At 32.7% G+C, this 21287-nt stretch overlaps 2 protein-coding genes across 2 annotated transcripts in view; one reads left to right on the plus strand and one right to left on the minus strand.

Annotated features, from left to right (window-relative positions):
• Positions 1-4586: 4586 nt before the first annotated feature.
• On the minus strand, positions 4587-5595 carry LOC117181088 (tigger transposable element-derived protein 4-like). The gene is made up of 2 exons (XM_033373660.1): positions 5133-5595; positions 4587-5035 (listed from the first exon to the last, which is right to left on the minus strand). Exons 1-2 carry the CDS (start codon positions 5593-5595, stop codon positions 4587-4589), a joined length of 912 nt encoding a protein of 303 aa, XP_033229551.1.
• Positions 5596-16931: 11336 nt separating this feature from the next.
• Positions 16932-21287, plus strand: part of LOC117181099 — a 68021-nt gene continuing 63665 nt past the window's right edge. Inside the window, 1 exon segment of the mRNA XM_033373669.1 lies at positions 16932-17076. Coding sequence (XP_033229560.1) covers positions 17026-17076 — 51 coding nt within the window. The 5' untranslated portion in view covers positions 16932-17025.

Genomic DNA, 21287 nt, shown 5'->3' on the forward strand with positions numbered 1-21287 from the left:
GTCGCATCGTGTTCTATATCTCTGTTGTGGTGTCCTATAGCTTCATTTCCGAATTGTCCCCTAAAATAGTCTCTGAAAGCGTCTAGTATCCCGTCTGCATTATATAGCATTTCTCGATTACTATTTCTGATGTTGACAAATTCTATACTTTTATTTCCCTTCATTTTTTTATAAAACAGTTTCTTGCTTCCTTCAAAGTCTCTTTGTATTTTCTTCTCATCTTCTACTCTAATTTTATCTTTACTTTCCTCACTTAATCGTTTGAATATCCTCCTTCTGTGTCTGTAATCTTTTAAATGTCTATTTATATCCTCATCGCTAAGATCTCCGATGTTTAAAGTTCTCCTGTAATCTTCTTTCTTTGCTTTATGGGCAGCCTGAATTTCATCATTTCGATTATCTTATTTTTGAAATCTATTCGCACATCCGGTTTCTGAAAGTTTTCAATTTTCTCATGACACCTATATCTTTCACTAGCTCTCTCAGTCCTTCATCCGCAACAACAATGTCAATTATACTGTGGTTACTTCCTTTGGACCAGTTTTACAGGTGGATCGTTTTATGCCTAAACCAAGTATTTGTAATAAACAGACCCCTTTATAATCATAAGCCAACTATTTTATCTTCGTTATAGTTTGTTCTTGGATCCCAAAAATTATTTAGTACTCTTTCTGTATCCTGATTTTAGATGCCTACCCATCCATTCATATTTCCTAGAAGAATTATTTTTTCACCATGATCGCAAATATTTATTGTGTCATTCAAACTGTCCCAGAAGGCGTCTTTTAATTCTCTGGAATAACTATCAACTGGTGCGTAGCATGCTATGATAAATAATCTTCTGGTTCCTACTTTAATTCTAGCCCACAGCAGTCTGGAAGATACGAAATCATAATCTTCGAGATGCTGCTTCGCTCTTTCATTCAAAATCAGACCTACTCTTTGCCTACTATGTGAATTACTATCTACTCCTCGCCATATTTCAAACCAGTCTTTTAACACCCCGTTTTCTATGTCTCTACCTTCGCATCCCTTTTGCTTTGTTTGAGACACACATACAATATCTAGTTTCCTTAAGTGAATATTTTCTCGTAATTGTTTTACCTTGAGATCTTTCACCCCCTCCCCTCCTAGCATTCCAAACACCCAGTTGCCATTCATCGCCTGAAACTTGACCTTCACATATACCGTGTGCATGTCTTTTGTTAATTAAATTTCCAGTCCTTTCCAAGGCTATTTTATAGTTTGTATTATTCATTGTTTATATTATACGCCTAATCACCACCTTTATGCTATAAGTTTATTTTACGAGTCCAAATCATGTCCAAGTTAAGTATAGAAATTCGTCATATGGTGGAGATTGTAGTTATAACGTCTGTCCTAACAAACTTCAGTTAATAAAGAAGTGTTGGGTGGCGGGGAGGGCAGAACTGAAACCGGGAGTCGTCTTGGGTTTATGTTGTATGCTGAGAAGGTCCCCAGCCTTCAACAGCGTTGTATATTAGATGGGAGTTCATGTGATATGTTTATTTAAGGCCTAAATCTTTGAATCCGTAATAAAAAGAGAGTACCCCACCTGGACCAAAATCTCCGCGTTGTTTATAGTTTTTAGGTTTAAGATTACCTTTTTATCACAAAAGTATAATAAATTGATATAAATTACTGATCTTTAAGTAAGTTTTCGGGGTTTCTATTATCTGCATAACGAAATTTCTGGAATTCACGGAATTTGAAGAATTTGCGGAATGTATGGAAATCACTGAATGGAAAGGATCTACGGAAGTCGTGGAATTCGGGAATTTCATGGAATTCAAGAAGTTCCAGAAATTCATGGAATTTACAGAATTTACAGAATTCATAAAACATTTGAAATTCACGGAATTAAAAGAAATTACGGAATTGATGAATCGCTGAATTTGAAGGATTTACGAATTTCCAGCAATTCAAGGATTTCACGAAATTCGAGAAATTACGAAACTTCACGCAATTCGCTGAAATTAAGACATTTATGGAGTACAAAGAATTGATGAAAATAAAAGCATTCCCTCAATTCACGGGATTCACGACATTCACAGAATTGACGGAATTCACAGAATTTGTGAAATTCGGGGAATTGATAGAATTTAAGGAATTCACAGAATACCAGGAATTCATGAAATATAATAAAATAAGGAAATTCGCGAAATTCATGGAATTCACGAAAGAATTCACGAAATTCAATGAATTATTTTAGTTAATGAAATTCCATGAATTCCATGAAATCCGTGAATTCCATGAATCAATTGAATTCTGTGTATTCCTTGCATTCCGTGAATTCCATAAATTCTGTAAATTATGCAAATTCCTTGCATTCCAATAATTAAGTGACCTCAGCGAATTCCGATAATACAGTGAATTACTTGAATTCCACGAATTCAATAACTACAAATAATTCCGCAAATTCCGAAAATTTTGTGAATTCCACAAATTCCGTGAATTCAATGAATTCCGTAAATTTCCTGAATTCCGTGAATTCGGTGAATTTCGTGAATTTCTATGCGTCTCATTTATATTCCGTCCGTGAGCCGCGTCTACGACCTATCTCTTTCAGTGAGAATGTTGAGGTAAGTGGAGAGGGAAGATTTCGTGAGTCTTCCTTCTCTCCTAAAATTCTGGTCTATCGGGTCGTCTTCAACCGCACGCCCTGTAAAATCTCACTTTTCAGAGTAAGCCCACTTTCTTCGGCGCACGTTACATATACTGATTTTTCAATCCGAAGGAATCCGATTGAATCCGAGTGCGGATTGAATTTGATTCATTGGGATTAAAAATCAGTTTAGGTCAATCTGAGTTCGGGCTCATTTGGATTGGAAGTTCGGATTGGGTTGGATTAATTTTTAACAAGTTTCGATCGAAGGGCATTGAGAACTTCAATCTGATTGGTTTAGATAGATTCGGATTGGTTCAGATACAGATTTCAAAATTATTCGGATTGTTTCGGAATGAATATCTATACGAAATTATCCGAAATTTAGAAATTTACAGATACTTTTCGAAAAATTAACAGACTTTTTCATTAGAGTTTAGAATTTGAAGATGTCAGTTTGACAGAAAAGTTCAGTGAATGTTACAGAAAATACCAATAACTTCATATAATTACTGAAAATTCTGTAAACTCGACAGAAAATTTAGTAATCTTAACAGAACATAGAGTTACGTAGGAAGGGCAAAAGGGCGCAAAAGACATGGAAAAGAGAGGGATAGTCAAATAAGGAGGATGATCAACACAAGATAGGGATGAGGAATGAGAGGGTTGGACGCGAGGGGCTAATCACTCTTGAATCAGTGCGCTATTTACACTAACCGCAGTAACCGCGCGCAGTGACTCTGTTCTCGTCCTTATACAAGTCCTTATATTCACTATTTCTTATGTTTGAGAAATTATTTGAGTTTAATTTCCTGTTAGTATTGTCTTCGAGATTTTTTTTTATTGTTCCTTTCATTAATAATATACATATATACAGTGAAACCTCTCCATAACGGACACTCACGGTGAACGACTTTCTGCCCGCTGTGGAGAGGTGTCCGCCCTGGAGAGGTTTCCACTCCAGAGAGTGAATTGCTATGCAGTAATATGTTTGTATGTATGTACATATTATGTGTATATTATAATATTATTATCTATTTATTTATAATTAATTTAGTAAATAATTACTAATAATTATTGATAAATTCATAAGTAAAACAAATGGTTAAATAAGTACAATAATAAATATATAAATAAGTAAATTAAATGGAATAATAATAATAATAAAAAATTAAAATAAATAATTCACTCAAATGAATTGATAAACAAACAAAGAAATAAAATGCATTCATAAATAAAACAAATGACAAATGAATTAATAAATGAAATGAATGAAAAAATAAATTAAATGAAAAAATAAAAATGACTAATAAATTAATTAAATTAAACAAATAATATGCACAATGAAATAAATAGATTTATAAATAACAAATACTCTTAGATTAAAAGAAAATAAAGCACGGAAAGCATGTATTTAATTGATGTAAATTTGTTATTGAAGTTAACCCGTAAAAGGTAAAGGTGGGTCTCTCGTGCCTCGGCAAAAGTTTCTCCCTTTGCTAGCTTGCAGAGTTTATTTAATTATATTGTTTAAACAAATGATCGAATCATCAGTATAGTGATTGATCCTTACACTAGGATAGTTGATAACATTTCATGAATTTTGCGCAATTTTTTAGAGTAATTCAGAGCATTTTATAATGCGCCGAGCATGAGTGACCCACCTTTGCCTTTAGAAGGTGCTAAAAATGACGTTACCACTTAAGGGTTAAAACGTCAGTTAAAAACTATATATACAATGTGTCTCCTTATTTGTTTTTTGTCATGTGTTCTTATAAATTATTGTGGATATTATTTTTTAAGAAGAAATCTATACTTTGTTGCTTGAGACACTTTCCGCTCGAAATTATTTGGTCATTGTGCATTCCTAATTCACTGACAAGGCGATACCCGACTGTGTCACATTTAAATAAATGGATAGTAGTTAATAAATGCTTCGAATTTAATAAATATGTGTAAATTAATCGGTGTCAACGTTTACATAGTCATCTGCGGAAACAGCAGCACCGCCAGCAGTTTGAAGCAAATTAGCAAGGAGACCATCATCATCAGCAGTTGTCTGGGTTTCTGTTGATTCTTCTTCAGTTATTGGAAAAAGCACTGCTTTTACAAAATCTAATTTAATTTCATGATGTGACGTGGCATTGTCGAACAAAAGTAGGATTTTTCTTTTCTGCCGCTTCATTTTTCTGTCGAGATCCATCAGCCATTCCATTATTTCTCGAGTCAGCCAAGACTTCTTGTTATGCTTACAGTGAACAGGAAAGTTTTTTACGCCAAGTCCTTTGAAGAATCTAGGTTTAGCAGCTTTGTCGATGACAAGAGGCTTTTCTTTTTCACCATGCACATATGCACATAATAAAACTGTCAATCTCTCTTTTGAACTTTTAGTACCAGAACACGTTTCACCTTTCAAACACATTGTTTTTTTCGGGTAGAGCACGGTAGAAGAGTGCCAATTCATTAGCATTAAAAATATCGTCTGACTTATAACCACATATGATACTTGGCAACTTTTTTATCCATCCGTCAACTGTATCCACATTCACAGCAGCTGATTCTGCGCAAACGGTTTTGTAGGAAATTTTATGTCTCACACGAAATTTTTCCAACCAGCCATTAGAAGCTTTAAAATCAGAAGCTCCTACTTCTTTTGCTACTTCCAAGGCTTTATTTTGAATCAGTGGACTCGACCCTGGAACATTATGAGCTCGTACTATGCAAAACGATTCGAAAACTACACTATCCACAAAGATACCAGCACCATTCAAAGAAGTTTTTCCACATTGTTTTTCGTTCCGATTGTCAAACCACATTTCAATAATTTTGTCTTTATTTTTCACTGTTTCAGCTGCTTGTGTCTTCTCAATATAAAATTGTTCAGCTAGTTTGTGAACTCCACATTTTTCACTCTTATAATATTTTATCACATCCACTTTTTCCTTCAATGTTAACACTTTTTGAGACATTGCAAAAGAATACTAAACTCTCAAGAAAACTGATTGCTGATGTGAATCAGGCAAAGTACATTAGAGAAATGAACTGTTTGATAGGTCTGTTGACGATACGGTAACATTTATACCCCACCCTTATGTCGGCCATCAAGCTAATGAGTCAGGTTTTATTGAAACTGTCAGTCTCGTAAAGGTAAATTTAGATTTTGTTGGTCAAGAATAGAGAAGCCCTAAGTGTTTGAGAGGTCTAGTAACGAAACAATTACATTTATCTCTACCCTTATGTCTACTATCAAGCTAATGAGTCAGGTTGTATAGAAACTGTCCGTCTCCGTGTCCATGTCCGTTATAGAGAGTGTCCACCAGAATCACACAGTGTTAACCAGTGTAGAAGAGTGATAGTTTTGAAGGCCATAAGGGTAGGAGAGGGTGATAGAGGAGAGGTTATGACGAAGAGACAAGAAAGGGTGGTCTTGAGGGCTAGATGGGTGAGGGGGCATAATCGTGGCACATAAAAAATAAGTATTTCGGAGAGGAGAACAAGAATTGGTAGTCAGAGAGTCTGTGGCTCATATAATATAGTGATTCTTCTATGTTCCAACACTGCAACCTTGGCAGCCATGCTGGCGCGGGTTCGATTCCCAAAGCAGAAAGCGAGGCTGGACTTGCTTTCTAGAAAGCTTCGCTTCTGTCCCTTGGTATACTACCCCACAGATACCCTACAGTTTATAATTAATTCTACAATACAATTGCTCATGACCCTGGCAGTTAATGCGACTACAAACATTCAACTAATAAAAAAAAAGAATTGCTGGTCGCGAGTACAAGAGGTTGCAAGGGAAGGGAAGGACACATGGGGTGGGAAAAAGAGAGAAATAGAATCATGTACGAGAGATATTACATACAAAAATGAATTCGCTGTCCTACAAAACGCTCCTTGTCGGGCGTTCCAAAAAAATTTAACAACTATTACAATTTATTCTTATTTCATGTGCACTCCAATCCTAATAGAAGACCCTCCGGCTTACGCTGTTCCTAGAACTGTCATGCGAATAAATTCAATAGAAATTATTAATGGAGTTCGGCCTGTTTATGTTTGGATTCCCTTGTGTTGTGTAAAATGACAAGGCAAGTCATGCCCGAAATCGGTGTTATATTGAAGGCTAAGTGTATATTGCTGCAGAAAAATCCATTAAGTATCCATAGTGACATTCCAATCGTCTCTTACCCTCTTAATTTTGTCAGGTCTGCGAAATCGATCGGAAGACTCGTCCTCCTAAAATAGAACGCTACCTTCATAAATAGATTTGTGGCAGTTACAAGCACAGTTTGGGGAAACAGTTTAAAGCTACATTTGTGGCGTTCATTCACTGAGTCTCTGGGTCTCATTTTCAAACGGGGAGAGTACACCGATGCCGTAACATGTATGATGTAATTTGCTTTGAAGCAGGGTTCAGTTGATCAAAGGGACACATTCCCTCCCACCTTCAAGCGTATTATCATCGTGGTCAGAGTGTTTTAGAGATGCTACCAGAACCTTTCATTAAATCACCACACTAACGCTTCTGTGAAAAATCGCTTTGTGCATCGCTTAATAGGGGAGTTGATTCTTCAGTTGTCAAAATTAGGTACAAAGTATTTTTAATTCTCACCTGAGGAGGCGGAGCTCAAGGGGCACAGGGGACAATGCCCCCCTCAGAAATCGCCCTGGGAAGGACAAAGTATTGATTTGCCCCCCTCTGAAATCGAATTCTTACGTTTATCAGATCAATTGTTTTTTTTTAAATCTACCTGAAATCTTTGTGAAATAATTGATGTCTTTGTGAAATCTTTTTAATCTATCCGAAATCCTTCAAAAATATTTGAAATCTTTGGGAAGTCATTGAAGTCTTTGTCATATATTTGAAATCTTTGCATAATCTTTTTTGTAATGTTTGGGAAATAATTCCAAATCTTTGTCGCATATATGTATTTAAAATATTTTTGAAATATTTGGAAATATTTGTATAATTATTGAAATCTTTGAGAAATCAATTAAGTTCGCGAAATCTTTTAAATATATCCGAACTTTTTGTGAAACATTCAAAATACTCTTTAAAAAATTTGAAATATTTCCGAAATGATTGAAATCTTTGGAAAATCATTGAAATATTTGCGAAATCTTTTAAATCTATCGGAAATCTTTATAAAATATCTGCAATCTTAGAAATGTTGTGGGTATCATTCAAATCTTTATAAAATCTTTAAAAATTGTGTATTGTTAAAATCTTTAGGAAATAATTAAAGTCTGTAAAATCTTTTAAATCTATCCGAAATCTTTTCGAACCCTTGAAAATCTTTGTGATATCTTGGTGAAATCATTGCAATTTTGTGAAATCTTTGGGAAATATTTCAAATATTTTCTAAATATTTGATCATATTTTTGAAATGATTTAAATCTTTGGCAAATCATTCAAGTCTTTGTCAAATATTTTTAAACTATCCGATTTCTTTGCAAAGCATTTGAAATCTTTGTACAATCTTTAGAAAATCATTGAAATCATTGAAATCATTGTAAAATATTTAAAATATTTTTTAATTATTCGATAATATTTATGAAATTGGTTAAATCTTTGCAAAATCTTTTGGAAATCTTCGAAATATTTTTGTAGCATTTATGAATTTATTGAAATCTTTGCGAAATGACTTATGCCTTTGTAAAAATTTTAAATCTATCCGAAATCTTTGTGAAATCTTTGCGAAATATTCCAAATCTTTGAAATGTTTGGGAAATCATTAAAACCCTTTGAAAATATTTTCGAAGTATGTTTTTGGTATTTTTCTGAGATGGTTGAAATATTTGCGAAGTCATTGAAATCTTTGTGAAATCTTTTAAAACTATCCGAAGCCTTTGCGAGATATTTGAAATATTTATGAAATGCTTAGAAAATCATTAAAATCTTTGTGAAAGATGGGAAATATTTTAAAAATATTTGATAATATTTATGAAATTCATTAAATCTTCTTGAAATATTTTCAAACTCATTAAAATCTTTGTGAATTCATTGGAAATATTTTTGAAACATTTATGATATTATTGAAATGTTTGTGAAATAATTAGGCGATCATTTATGCCTTTGTGAAATCTTTTAAATCTATCTGAAAGCTTTGCAAAATACAGTGAAACTCTTCTATAGGGCTGATTTCTCAGAAGGGCTATTGAAGGGTTTTACTGTATTTTAAATATTTTTGAAATATTAAAAAAATATTTGGTGATATTTGTAAAATGATTGAAATCTTTGTGTAATCTTTGGCAAATCATTGCAATCTGTGCAAAATATTTGAAATTTATCCGAAATCTTTAAAAACTATAGAATCTTTGAGAAATCATTGAAATTCTTGTGAAGTCCTTGTCACACCTTTCTGAAATTATTGAAATCTTTCTGAAATCTTTGGCAATATGAATTTTATACCTGTGTTTATTGTTATTTATGATTCACTATTTATTGTTCATTTATTATTATTCATGTGCAATTTGTATTCAGTATAATAATACTATACAATGTACAAAGTGTGTCATTCAATATCATAGTAAGTTTATTCTACTGCCTCCAACTAGAGAAAAAAAACTCCGCCGCTTCTGATTCTCATAACTTAGTTTCTTTCATAATAATCTGTAACTTTTGTATGGAATCCGCATCTGTTTAAACTGAGGTATAACAACTTCAGGTGATTAAGTCTAATCTGATAATTATTCAGATAACCATCATTTTGAAAAAAGGATTATACTCCAAAAGGGAAGTCACCAAATTTAATTGGAGTTCTGTTTAAAATTACTTAGGGGTCATGGGAATTGTAAGCCATTGACATAAAAAACATTTGAACCTAAATGTCTAAATTTTTAACGCTTTTGTTGTTTAATCCAATTTGAGAAGACACAAATTTTATAGAGTTTTGAGCCAGACAAGAACGTGAAAATGAGAAAATTCAGTTTGTCATTCTATACACAAATTTGTTTTCAGTCGGCGCACCTCTAATTCCGTTAAATTCGCGAGTCGCGTCGACAGCAAAATGCAGGGTCCACGAGACATGCTAATGTGTTTTGCGCTGAGTGCTATGGTGCCGAGAACTTCAAAGGGGAGAAAATAGCAAATGGAGAGGGTGGAAAAAAACGGGAAAACAGGAAAAACTTTGCTTTTTAAGCATCGTGACGTCAGAAAAAAGTGTACTTTTTCTCCCTAGGTAGCAAAAGTGTAACTTCAAAGGTGGATAATGAAAGTTATACATCTATTAGCTCACATTTTAGGCTCACAAACAGTGATCATCAAGCTATCAGTTGATCGCGTTGACAGATTTTTGGACAGATTGGACCAAATCGAAGCGATAAGTTATCAGAAATTACCATAATTTACCATAAATTTATGGAAATGTTGAAAATGTTTGAATACTTTGAATTTTTCTAAGTTTATGAAATCTATAAAAAATTTTTGAAAGTTTTGGTAGTTTATAAATATTAAAAAAATTTCCGTAAGTATCCAAAAATTGAAAAATTTTATGAATTCAGTACTTGCGCTTTTTGAAAAAGTCTTAATTCTCCCCCTTGGTATATAATATATTATTTTGTAACGCATGCTCGGAATATATGGTTTTCGATGTATGCATAGCGAGCGGGAAGGGACCAATTCTGAAACCGTAGTGAAAAGCAGTTATGAAAGGACTTTTTCTAAACTGAGAGAAATTTCAAAAGATTAATTCACGGAACTGCTCCTTGATCTTAATCTAGCTTTGGCGCAAGAAATAAGATCTCGAAACCTTTGATTTTAAATAACCGGCCGTTGATTTAAATTCAAGGGTTCCGAGATCTTAGTTCTTGTGCCTAAACTGGAATAAGATCAAGGAGCTGTTCTGTGAATTATTCTCTTAAAATTTCTCTCCGTGTAGCTGCTACGCTTGCACATTTTCAGGAAGATTACTTTTTCTATCTGTTGCGCTTGTCGATTCAAAATTACTTTCGGCACTGCCGGAATTATAACGTCACTTCAAAAATTTTGAGTTTACCCTTTAAAGACTAATTGTAAGTTAATTCCTGAAATTCGGAAAGTTTTTAGATTTCTTCAGAAAACTTTTGGTTATTTTAAAATGGTAATTTTTAGTACTTAACAAAATTGATCTGAAATATCCGAAATTTCTCGTCATTTATTATATTCAAAAATTCCGGAAATTTTCTGTAATTTATGGTAATTTTACTATAGATTTTTTGAACAATTCTTTTTATTTTTTTTTTAACTCGAAAATCTCCCGCAATTTGTTAAGAAAAGTCGTAAACTTCGTTTCAGAGTAACTTTGAAATGAATTCAGATGCAGAAAAGTCAATAATAATGAATACGACTTATAATATTTAACTTGATCATGCTAACTGTCTCTGAAGATAATACAGATTCCTTTAAATTACTAGTATCATAAATGTACCACCTGGCTTGAGATAGCGTATAGGAAGTTCCCGAGGCGAAATTCTAATACTCGGAAAGTCCTCTCTGCATGCTCTGTCACGAAAAATAGAGTTCTGCGCGAGGTTAGAGAGAGCTTTTCATACTCGTTTATCCTCCAAAAAGGATTAAAAAATTGCGAATTCAGAAATAAGTAGGCTTTCTTCAGCATTAAAGAGGCTTTAACGATATCCTAAAACTCCCTCCGTGCTCTGTCAAACCGAGTTCGCGCCGATGATTTTAGAGTATTGAGCGAGCACGTAGCGAGGTTTGAAAAAAAATTAAATGTTTCACAAGTGCTCGCTAGAGCCTCTTTAATGCTCGCGGAAGTCTACTTATTTCCGAATTCGCAATTTCCAAGCCTTTTTGGAGGAAAAACGAGTATGAAAAGGTCTCTCCAACCTAACGCAGAACTCTATTTTTTGTGACAGAGCATGTAGGGAGGACTTATCGAGTATTAGGATTTTGCTTAGGGTTCTGTGGTTCGATTGCCAGTGGAGCGACGATAGTAGATCTTTTTTCAGAAAAAATGTAAATAAGATATTTTTTAAATATTTTTTTTCCATCTAGTCTAAAAATGACTTTAGGCATTTTCTCTTATTTGAAGATTTAACTTGATTGATAGGTTGATTTATATTTTCACGGTGATGAAAAAGGTATCTACACTGATCGATGGTAACTTTCTCCGATGATAATACAGATTCCTTTAAATGCATATATGATATGGAGGGGGTCATAGGACACAGAGAAGAATAAAAATAGTTTTAAAAGTGAAAAGGTGGCAGAAGCAGATTGATAAGAGTAGTGGGAAGTGGACAGGGAGGGGGTGCGGGTTGTCTGTGGGATGATAGGGTCAGAAAATGAGCAGAGGCATGTGGGAGAAAGGTAAAAGTAGTGAAGGGTAAACAAAAGGGGTTGAGGGATGCAGGGGTAAATGTACAGAAGGCGAATAATGAAGAGGATTATTAGAGAAAACGTCATAGGATAGAAAGGGGAAGAGTATGAGAGAAGGGTGAAAGGGGTGGAGGGAAACGACTGGGTGGAGAATTATATAAGAAGTGGTTAACAAAAGTGAAGAGTAGAAGAAATAGGTTGAGAGACGAAGGGACACATAAAATTATGTGTGGTTTTGTGAATAGTTTGCATAGAAGCAATGGGGAATACATAATACTAGGTATGAGGATTTAGGGAATCAAAGGGGAGGTCTAGAAACCAGGAAGGGAGAGATGAACCCAAAAGGTATATATAATAAGGACGAAAGATTTAAGAGTTTATGTCTAGGCAGGAATATAGTAAAGAGTGAGATTGGGGAAGAGGCTTTAGACAATAATGATAATTAAAGAATGGTGGAGACGGTAGATAGCAGGCAGAGGGATATGTAAATGGGCATAAGTTATATGGAAGAAGAGTGAAAGAGGTGTAAGGTAGAATAAATTGAGGGAAGGGGTAAATGGAAATAGTACGGGGATAATAGTGGAATAGTGTAGAGAATGAATGGATAAGGTTAAATAGTACACAGACGGGAGGGGCGAAGGTGAATGTTTTATCCAGGAGCGTATGTTGAATAATTATTTTCTGTTTTTACATCCATTTTGTCAGCAGGTATTTCATTAACTTCAATGTATACAAAAAATTAAAATAACAATGTTCTACAAGTCTTAGACACCATTTAACTGGCGGCGAAGCACCAGAGGATTTCTGTGAAAGGGGGAATTTAAAAAAGAGCATGCGAAGAGGGCTGAAAAAGTTTTATGGAGGAACTCGATATGCGGATGAGTGGGAGGGTGCTGGGACACTAAACTCTAAAAGGGTGGGGGAGGGGGAAGGGGAAGGAGCCGGACGACTCTATTTCCGGGGTTCAGGGTGAGACGTTGGATACCCCATTCGGGTAGTGAGTACATGTGTACATACATACATACATACTACCGAGTGCCTCGCCGCTTTGGGATCAATACTCGTGACGCTGAGACATAGCGTACACAACGAATATCATCTACGACCTACGTGATGCGTTACCAGAAGGATTCTGTGATTTCTCATCTACTTTGATTTCCTTAAATGACCTGCCACCGCGTCCATAGAACAAAGATTCTTGACCCTTAGGCTTAGCACTTGGGGGATGGACGTGCTCCCTTTTAGACGTTTCAGTGGGCGATAAGGACCTGGCAGATTGGAATGATGAGGTCCTGAAAACCTCGAGGGACAACTTAAATAGAAAGCTTTCCTTATGACGAAATTTCCAGGGGATGGTTATTTTTAGATTAACCGTCATTAGTTTTATGTAATATATATTTCAGAAGCAAAATTACTGTACCCCAACCCCTTGAGGCAATGACCGGGGATTATCGTGAATTTTACGAGACCAAGAAAAATCCGAGAAATGATAATGATTTTATGTTATGGCCTAGAACTGTTCTAAATTTTAATAGAAAAATCTGATAATATTACCTAAAATTATGTTAGATTTAAAGATTTGGATTTGATTTTTAAATGTTAATTCTTCAATTTAAAGTATTTTCAATACTAACTTTTAAGACTTAGAGTTTGAAATGATTAACTTTTGTGATATTCATAAAATAATGCTGTTCGCGAAGCCCAATCCTAAAATAGATAATTTCTAATAGGTAGAGGGTATATAGGTGAATGGTTAAATGTGTAAGGAGTAGACGACTAATAGGGTTAAGAGGGAAGGATGAAAGTGATATATTAGATGAGTGACAGGGGGTGAGGGGTTAGGGGCAGATGACAATTGCACGCCAGCTATCTGTGAACGGTTCCCCCACTACACGGCTTCTCCTCATTCAACCGAACTGCTGCCGTCGATCCTGGTCAGCGGGAGTTCTTTGTACCTAATGAGAACTAAACTGTCGAACTTTATAACTTTTTACAAATTTATCACTTGGTCATTTATAAATTTAATTTTTAAAATCTGCGAATTAAAAACAATCCCAACGATATGTTATTTGACTTACAAAGTTGAAAATGAAAGAATAAGTGTTCAACTACTTGTGAAGTTTTATAAAAAAAATTCAGTATATTTTACTCAAATCTTCTACAGTAGCTTTGGTTTATTGTTGCAATATTTTACTTAACTGGGAAACAACCGCATTTCTCAAAATTATCTTTAAATAATTTGGCACTCTCAGTCCAAAGGTATGAATAGATTAACTCCTAGCTTAATTTGAAAGTTCATTGACGGACCTCATAATTTTTTTATTGCGTAACTAATTTCTTTAGGAAAGTGAATTAAAAATAATTTCTTAACACATAAAAAACAGAACATTAAGAATTTTCATGAAGTCAAAGAGTCGTTTTTCAATTCTAGCTTTAAAAATTCTGAATAGGGACCAAAACAGAAAATTACTTTTGCTTAAATTTCAAACAAGATTTAAAAACTAAATTCGGCAAATTTTGAAAATAATTATTTTTTCTTTCAAAAATACCGGCTCCAGCTGTTTTATTACTGGCACTTATGTTTTCCTTTTATTAACTTAAGCCTCAAACAAGACAGAATAATTCTCAACACAAGAAAAGGAATTTGCAACAAAATAGTTACATTTTTAACCAAGAAAGATTTTCCAGGCGATAAAGAAAAAAAATATCAGCCAAAATGTTGAACTTTGAATACAAAAAGATGAATTTCCCGCAAACAGTTTAGTTTTCAACCCAAAGGTATGAAATTTTACTCGAAAAGTATAATTTTTAACACAAAAATATGAATTTTCTACCAAAATAATTGAATTTTGAACAAAAAGAGATAAATTACCTAGAAAAAATGGAATAGTTAAATTAGCAGTTCAAAATTGTATTCATAGCTAAATAAAAACGAATTTTGCAGTTGACTTTTCAACTAAAAAGTTTAATTTTTACCCAAAAAGATTATTTTTTCACTATATGCATGAAGTTTTACCAAATGATTCAACATTAAAGAATTTTCAAAATAATAGTTAAATTTTCAACCAAACATAGAATAGTTACATTTTCGATTGAAAAAATTAATTTTCAACAACAAAAAAAAAGGAATTTCGTTATGCATTGAAAAAATGTGTAATCAATTATTAATTTGGAAAAAATTCGAGTAGGCAAAATTCCTGGAAAAACTAAAAATGATTTTTTTATACATGAATTTTAAACAATATTTAAAAAAAAATTTTAAATAGAACCTGGAAGCTTTTGAGGAAATTTTTTTAGTTTTGCAGGATTTTCAAAAATTTGTAGGAAAAAATTGAGTTCCAAGATAAAAAAATTTTTATTGGATTCCTGGAAAATTATTTAATGATTTTTCAAACAAATTTTTAAGAGAATATTTAAAGAGATCTGAGAGCAAATTTTGACGTGTAAATTAATGGTTCTAGCTTAAAATTGCTAGAAATGATATAATTCAAAAAATTTATAAATTTTGTAGTGTATTATTTTTAATTAACCTTCATAAACGAATTGGTTACGCAATGCAAAAAATGCAAGATGTTTGTTAATGAGTTTACAAATGAAGCCAGGAATGAGGCTATTCATACCTTTGGACCGATAATACCAATTTATTTAAGGATAATTTTGAGAAATGCGATTGTTTGAGAAATAAGCCAAATTTATGATGTTAGTTGATAAGTTTTCAAATCTAGCCAAATTTTAGTTTCCGGAATTTTCCAAGTTAAGTGAAATATTGCACTAATACATTCAAGCTATTGCATTGCATTTGAGTAAAATAAACTGAAAAATTTTCTATAAAGTTTCGCATAAACTTTAACATTTATTCTTTAATTTTCAATTATTAAAGTCAAGGAACATATCTTTCGAATCGCTATATGTAATTCGCAGATTTCGAATATTATATTTATAAATTACGAAGTGCTAAATTAAAAAAATGTTAAATTCCCCATTTGAGTCCTCATTAGGTACAAAGGACTCCCGCTGACCAGGTTTGGCGAAAACAGTTCGGCTCAGTGAAGGGAAGCCGTATAGTGGGAGAACCATACTCAGGTACCCAGGAGAAAATCAACCGTCACCCCGGGGTTAATGTAGCAAAAGGACGAATAAAAAAACGACTAAAAGATTCCAGGAGGGGGGAGGCGCTGTAGGGTTAAGAGGGTAAGGAGGAGGAGGAGTGTAACAGATTAAGGGGGAGGGTGATTATGGTGGGCAGGGGCAAAGCACCGTGTAGGCAGATTCTACTGATAAAGCGGAAGAGGGGAAGGGTTAATAGTTAAGAGGGATACGAAGGGTGGGAGATAAAAGATTGAAAGGAGGAGGCGTATATGGATAAGGAAGATGGACTGCGAGTATAGTAGCTAAAGCAATGGAGAGGGGATTGGGCAGATGATAGAGTTCCCTACTGTAAATTCCTATATAGGTTCCTATATAGGAACCTACATCGGTTCCTATATAGGATCCTACATAAGAACCTATGTAATTCGTCATTTAAAAAAGCCAAAAAGATGTCCTCCAATTACAAACCAACTAATTTTCCTCCCAGCCTTGGTTCAGGGTCTAGGGGTAAGAGATGTGAAGGGTAAAAGAATAAAATGGTTGCAATCCGGAAAAAATTCGGAAAAGGACCGGTTTTTTTTTCGTGGACTTAAGTGACGATTCGTGTAGGAAAAAATTGTGAAGTAACCTTTTTCTGGCGATGACATTTATTGGGAGATAATAATTTTTGTTGAAACTTGAAAGTAAGTAGAAGTGGAGGGTGGAATCGATGATGACACTATTTTGAAAGATAATAAATATAATTTTTTTAGGTATTGAGTTTGCATGATAAAAATTATGAAAATTTTACTGAATACCAAATGAACTTTTTTGATATCATTAATGATAATTTGAAAATGATGCACCTGAATACGTGTCGAATTCTGCCAACTTCACTTCAATAACTTTTCTTGAAATATAGACTATGTCCATCAGAGGTAATAAATTTGTTAAAAATACCAAATCCTCACAGAAAATACTCAAATGAAACAACTCATAAGAATTCGAAATTCTCGACATGACGGAAGATGAGTTGCCACTATCTCCTAACGAGCTGAAGGGACACCTGGTAATTGCCTTCTCGAAAAATAAGAAGTAACCTAACCCCAATCCCTAACACTTTGTCTTTCTCTTCACGAATTTATGGCCTGATAACAAGGGCTTTAATCATTTTTAATGATTAAATTTTCTTCCCAAAGTTCTCATCTAAAGTTTCGCTTCATTGCATTTATTATCAAGTTTAAAAATATTTCTTTTCATTTTGCTGATCACACGGTAAATTTTAAACTCCCACAACGCTGTACGCAAAATTTGTAAGAATCTTGATCTTGATGTGGAAAATTTAATTATAAAAAATATCTCGGTAATTTTTCGTATTTTGTTTGAAAATAATTTTGTACATCTGAATTCAAGAAATCAGTGAATTCCAAAATTAACTTAAGAGTGTATTTGAAAGTGAATTCTATGTACAAAATCCTACGAAATTTAAAATAATGCAAAAGAATATAAATTAATTTGAGGTGAAGTTAAAGAAAAATTAAAGTGAATTAACGTAAATTAAAAAGTTGAAATTAAAAAAAATTTAACAACGACGGAAACAAACTAAATTTAAAATGTTCAATTTGACTTCATTCAAATGCGTTTAAGAAATCTTTGCCACATTTTTACCAGAATTATAATTGATTTAAGCGATTTCTAGGTTTTAAACAGAATTAAAATGAATTAAAAGTAACTCAAGTTAATTTAATGGAATATTAAGTAGGCTGAGGGTGAATTCAACTGAAATTAAGTTAATGCTGATTCTAATGGAATCAGTCATTGATATTTACAGAGTTGAATCAAATGCAGAAAAAAATTAGCTAAAAGTATCTTTAATTGGATTCCAATATAACTTCCCTAAAGTAGAATCAATGTGAATCCGGATTATTTGAATTTAAATTCCATGAAATTGATGAGTATGTTAAACAAAATTAATGGCGAAATGAATAGAATCTAAGGGATTTAAAGAAGATACAGAAAATTGTACTAAATTCAAAGTAAGTTATCATAATTTCTGTTTAATTCAATTCAATTACATTCAATGTTCATTACTAATTAACTCAATTCATTTTAGTATATTCTTCTTTAATTTAAATCTTCTCTTATTATTATTATTATTTAAAGTATTTATTCAATCTACGTTGAATTCAATTAAAATTCAGCATAATTCATCATAGAATTACTTTAATTATGTTGAATTTCATTCAATTTTATTGATTTTATCTTTAAACGACTTGATTTCTTTTAAATCCGATGGAAGTCACTTCAATCTAGCTGAATTCATCGAAATTTGCGTTGCACTCAACTTTACAATCCTATTTGTTTTTACGTTTTTTATTTGCTTACTTCGAATAACTATCATTATTTCGATGAGTTAACCACTGTAATGATTTTTAAAAATAAGTTTAAGAATTCAAGGAATTTGAAAGAGTACCAGGAACGAAAATAATGTAAAAATTTAAAGAATTTAAAGGATTCAAATAGTTTATAAAAATTCACCAGAATCAATAATAATTCACAAAAATCTATTAGAATTAATAATAATCAGGAGAATTCACTAGTACCCAACAAACTTATAGTAATAGAGGAATTCGAAGCATTCACATTTATTTAATGAAATTTCAATTCAAAGAAATCACAAGCATGCGAAAATGTTGAAGGGAATTCAAAAGAATTCAAGTGGTTTAAAAAAAATCCAGTAATATTAAAAAAAAGGTGTACACTTGATCTAAAAAAATTCCATTTTGTGGTCAAACTATGCAGATTGCGAAAACCGATGATTAAACAAAAATTGTGATCCCCAAATAACATTGAAAAATAACATTGGAAATAATAAAATATAAATGAATACAAAATTTGTGGAAAAACCACTCAAGTTAAGAACAAAAATTATTCAATTAAAATTGTACGCCTAAAACATATCTAAAAATATGCAACGCAAAAAAAATCTCGAAAAAAATGAAGGGATCAAATTGAACTTTTGCACAATTTTTGTGGGTAATAGAAGATAGAACGAATTCGTTAAAAAGCCATTTGGGATAGTAATTCAAACAGTTAGAGCTTTTTAAAAAATTTTAAGAATTATTTTTAGCTTCAAAAATTATATGTACGACTGTTGGTACTACTTCTAAAACCTTTTAACGATAAAAAAATGTATCTGAGTTATAGCATTTACAAAACTTAAAAAGTCAATCGATAATTAAAATTTTAAACCAAACAACGCATGGTTTGAAAAAATCATAACTCTCGAACACGATACCTTTCGAAAAAATGAACGGATTGAATTCATCCTTAGCGCAAATTTTTAAGGTCCTAAAAAAAGGACGAGTTCATTAACCAGCCATTTTTGATAAAAACTCAAAAAGTGAGCGTATTTTGAAAATTTTTGAGACCACTTTTTTCTGAATTTGAAAACTCTATGCACGGATATTTATAGTATTAAAAAGAACAAACAATTACCCTAATGACTTTCTTCGATAAAAAGAAAATTCTCAAAGTTATAGCATTTAAACAATTTTTCATTCAATGAAAATCCAAATTTCAAGCCAAATAACGCACCATATGAAAAAAATTCAAGAGAAGAAAAACATTTCTTGTTGAGAGTCTGCAAGATTATCGTAACAACTTTTTGGATTTTCTTGAAAAATCGAAAATTAAAATTTTGATTTTACCAAAAATAATGAAAAATCAAAAATTCCATTTTGTGAACAAACTATGTCGGAATGTCGGAATGTCAAAAATGACATTAGAAATAAAAAAATTAAATTAAAATGTGTGAAAAAATGACGAAAGTTACGAGAAAAAAAAGATTCAAAAAAACCTGTTTACAAATGTCTGTAGGAAATCGAGCGCGCAGCGCGACTGTCACGATGAGAATGTGTACCTCAAAGCCTACAGAGCTTTGAGAATCTGAATCTTTGACTATACTTAATTCAGGAGACAATTCAGAATATGAAGACGCATATAAATTCTTTCATCTAAAAGAGATCTTTTTGATAAAGTTTTATTCAAGCATTTTAAATGCAACGAATAAATATCTGAGTGCGAAGCGCGAGATAACCCATTATCGAGCGCGAAGCGCAAGATTCAACCGTCGTGCGCCCTTATTCTTTTTGTTTCGAAATGTATTTTTTTTTACTTAAAAATTTAACTTTTTGCTTAAGAATTCTTGAATATTGTTAAAAATTCTCCTTTTTTGGTTGTAAATTCATCCGTTTTAGTTGAAAATGCAACTATTTGGTAACTAATTCTTAAATATTGTTACTCATTCGTTTTTTCGGTAGAAAATAAATATTTTTGTTTAAACATTCATCTTTTTGGTAAAAAATTTAACAGCTAGGTTTTAAAGTTCAACTACTTTCGTATAAATACATTTTTTGTTTGACGATTCAAAATTCTAGTTAAAAATCAGACCGCTTCGCGGGCACATTCTCATTGCGCGGGGCTCGCTTTGCTCGCAAGTTTGAGCGCGCCTAGGGCACGCGACGGTTGAATCTCGCGCTTCGCGCTCGAACATAATTACACCTTGCGCTTCGCGCTCGGATATTTATTTTTTTGCATTTGGAATGCTTCAAAAAAACTTTATCAAAAAGATCTCTTTTAGATGGCAGTGTTTATATGCGTCTTCATATTCTGAATTGTCTGCTTAATTAAGTATAGTCAAAGATTAAGTTTCTCAAAGCTCTGTAGGCTTTGAGTTACACATTCTCAGCGTGACACTCGCGCTGCGCGCTCGATTTCCGACAGACATTTGTAAATAGGTTTTGTTGGATTTTTTTTCTCGTAACTTTCGTCATTTTTTCACACATTTTAATTTAATTTTTTTATTTCCAAGGCCGCTTTCGACATTCCAACATTCCGACATAGTTTATTCACAAAATGGAACTTTTGATTTTTCATTATTTTTGGTAAAATGAAAATTTTAATTTTCGATTTTTCAAGAAAATCTAAAAAGTTATTACGATAATCTTGCAGGGCTTTTAAAAAGAAATGTTTTTCTCTTCCTGAATTTTTTTCATATCGTGCGTTTTTCGGCTTCAAATTTCAATTTTCGGTTGATTAAAAAAATTTTGAAAATGCTATAACTCTAAGAATTTTCATTTTATCGAAAAAAGCCAAGAGGATAAATTGTTTTTTATTTTTAATACTATAAATATCCGTACATAGAATTTTCAAATTTAGAAAAAAGTGGTCTCAAAAATTTTGAAAATGCGCTCACTTTTTGAATTTTCATCAAAAATG

Source organism: Belonocnema kinseyi, chromosome 1, assembly GCF_010883055.1.
Source record: "Belonocnema kinseyi isolate 2016_QV_RU_SX_M_011 chromosome 1, B_treatae_v1, whole genome shotgun sequence".
Lineage (NCBI taxonomy): Eukaryota > Metazoa > Arthropoda > Insecta > Hymenoptera > Cynipidae > Belonocnema > Belonocnema kinseyi.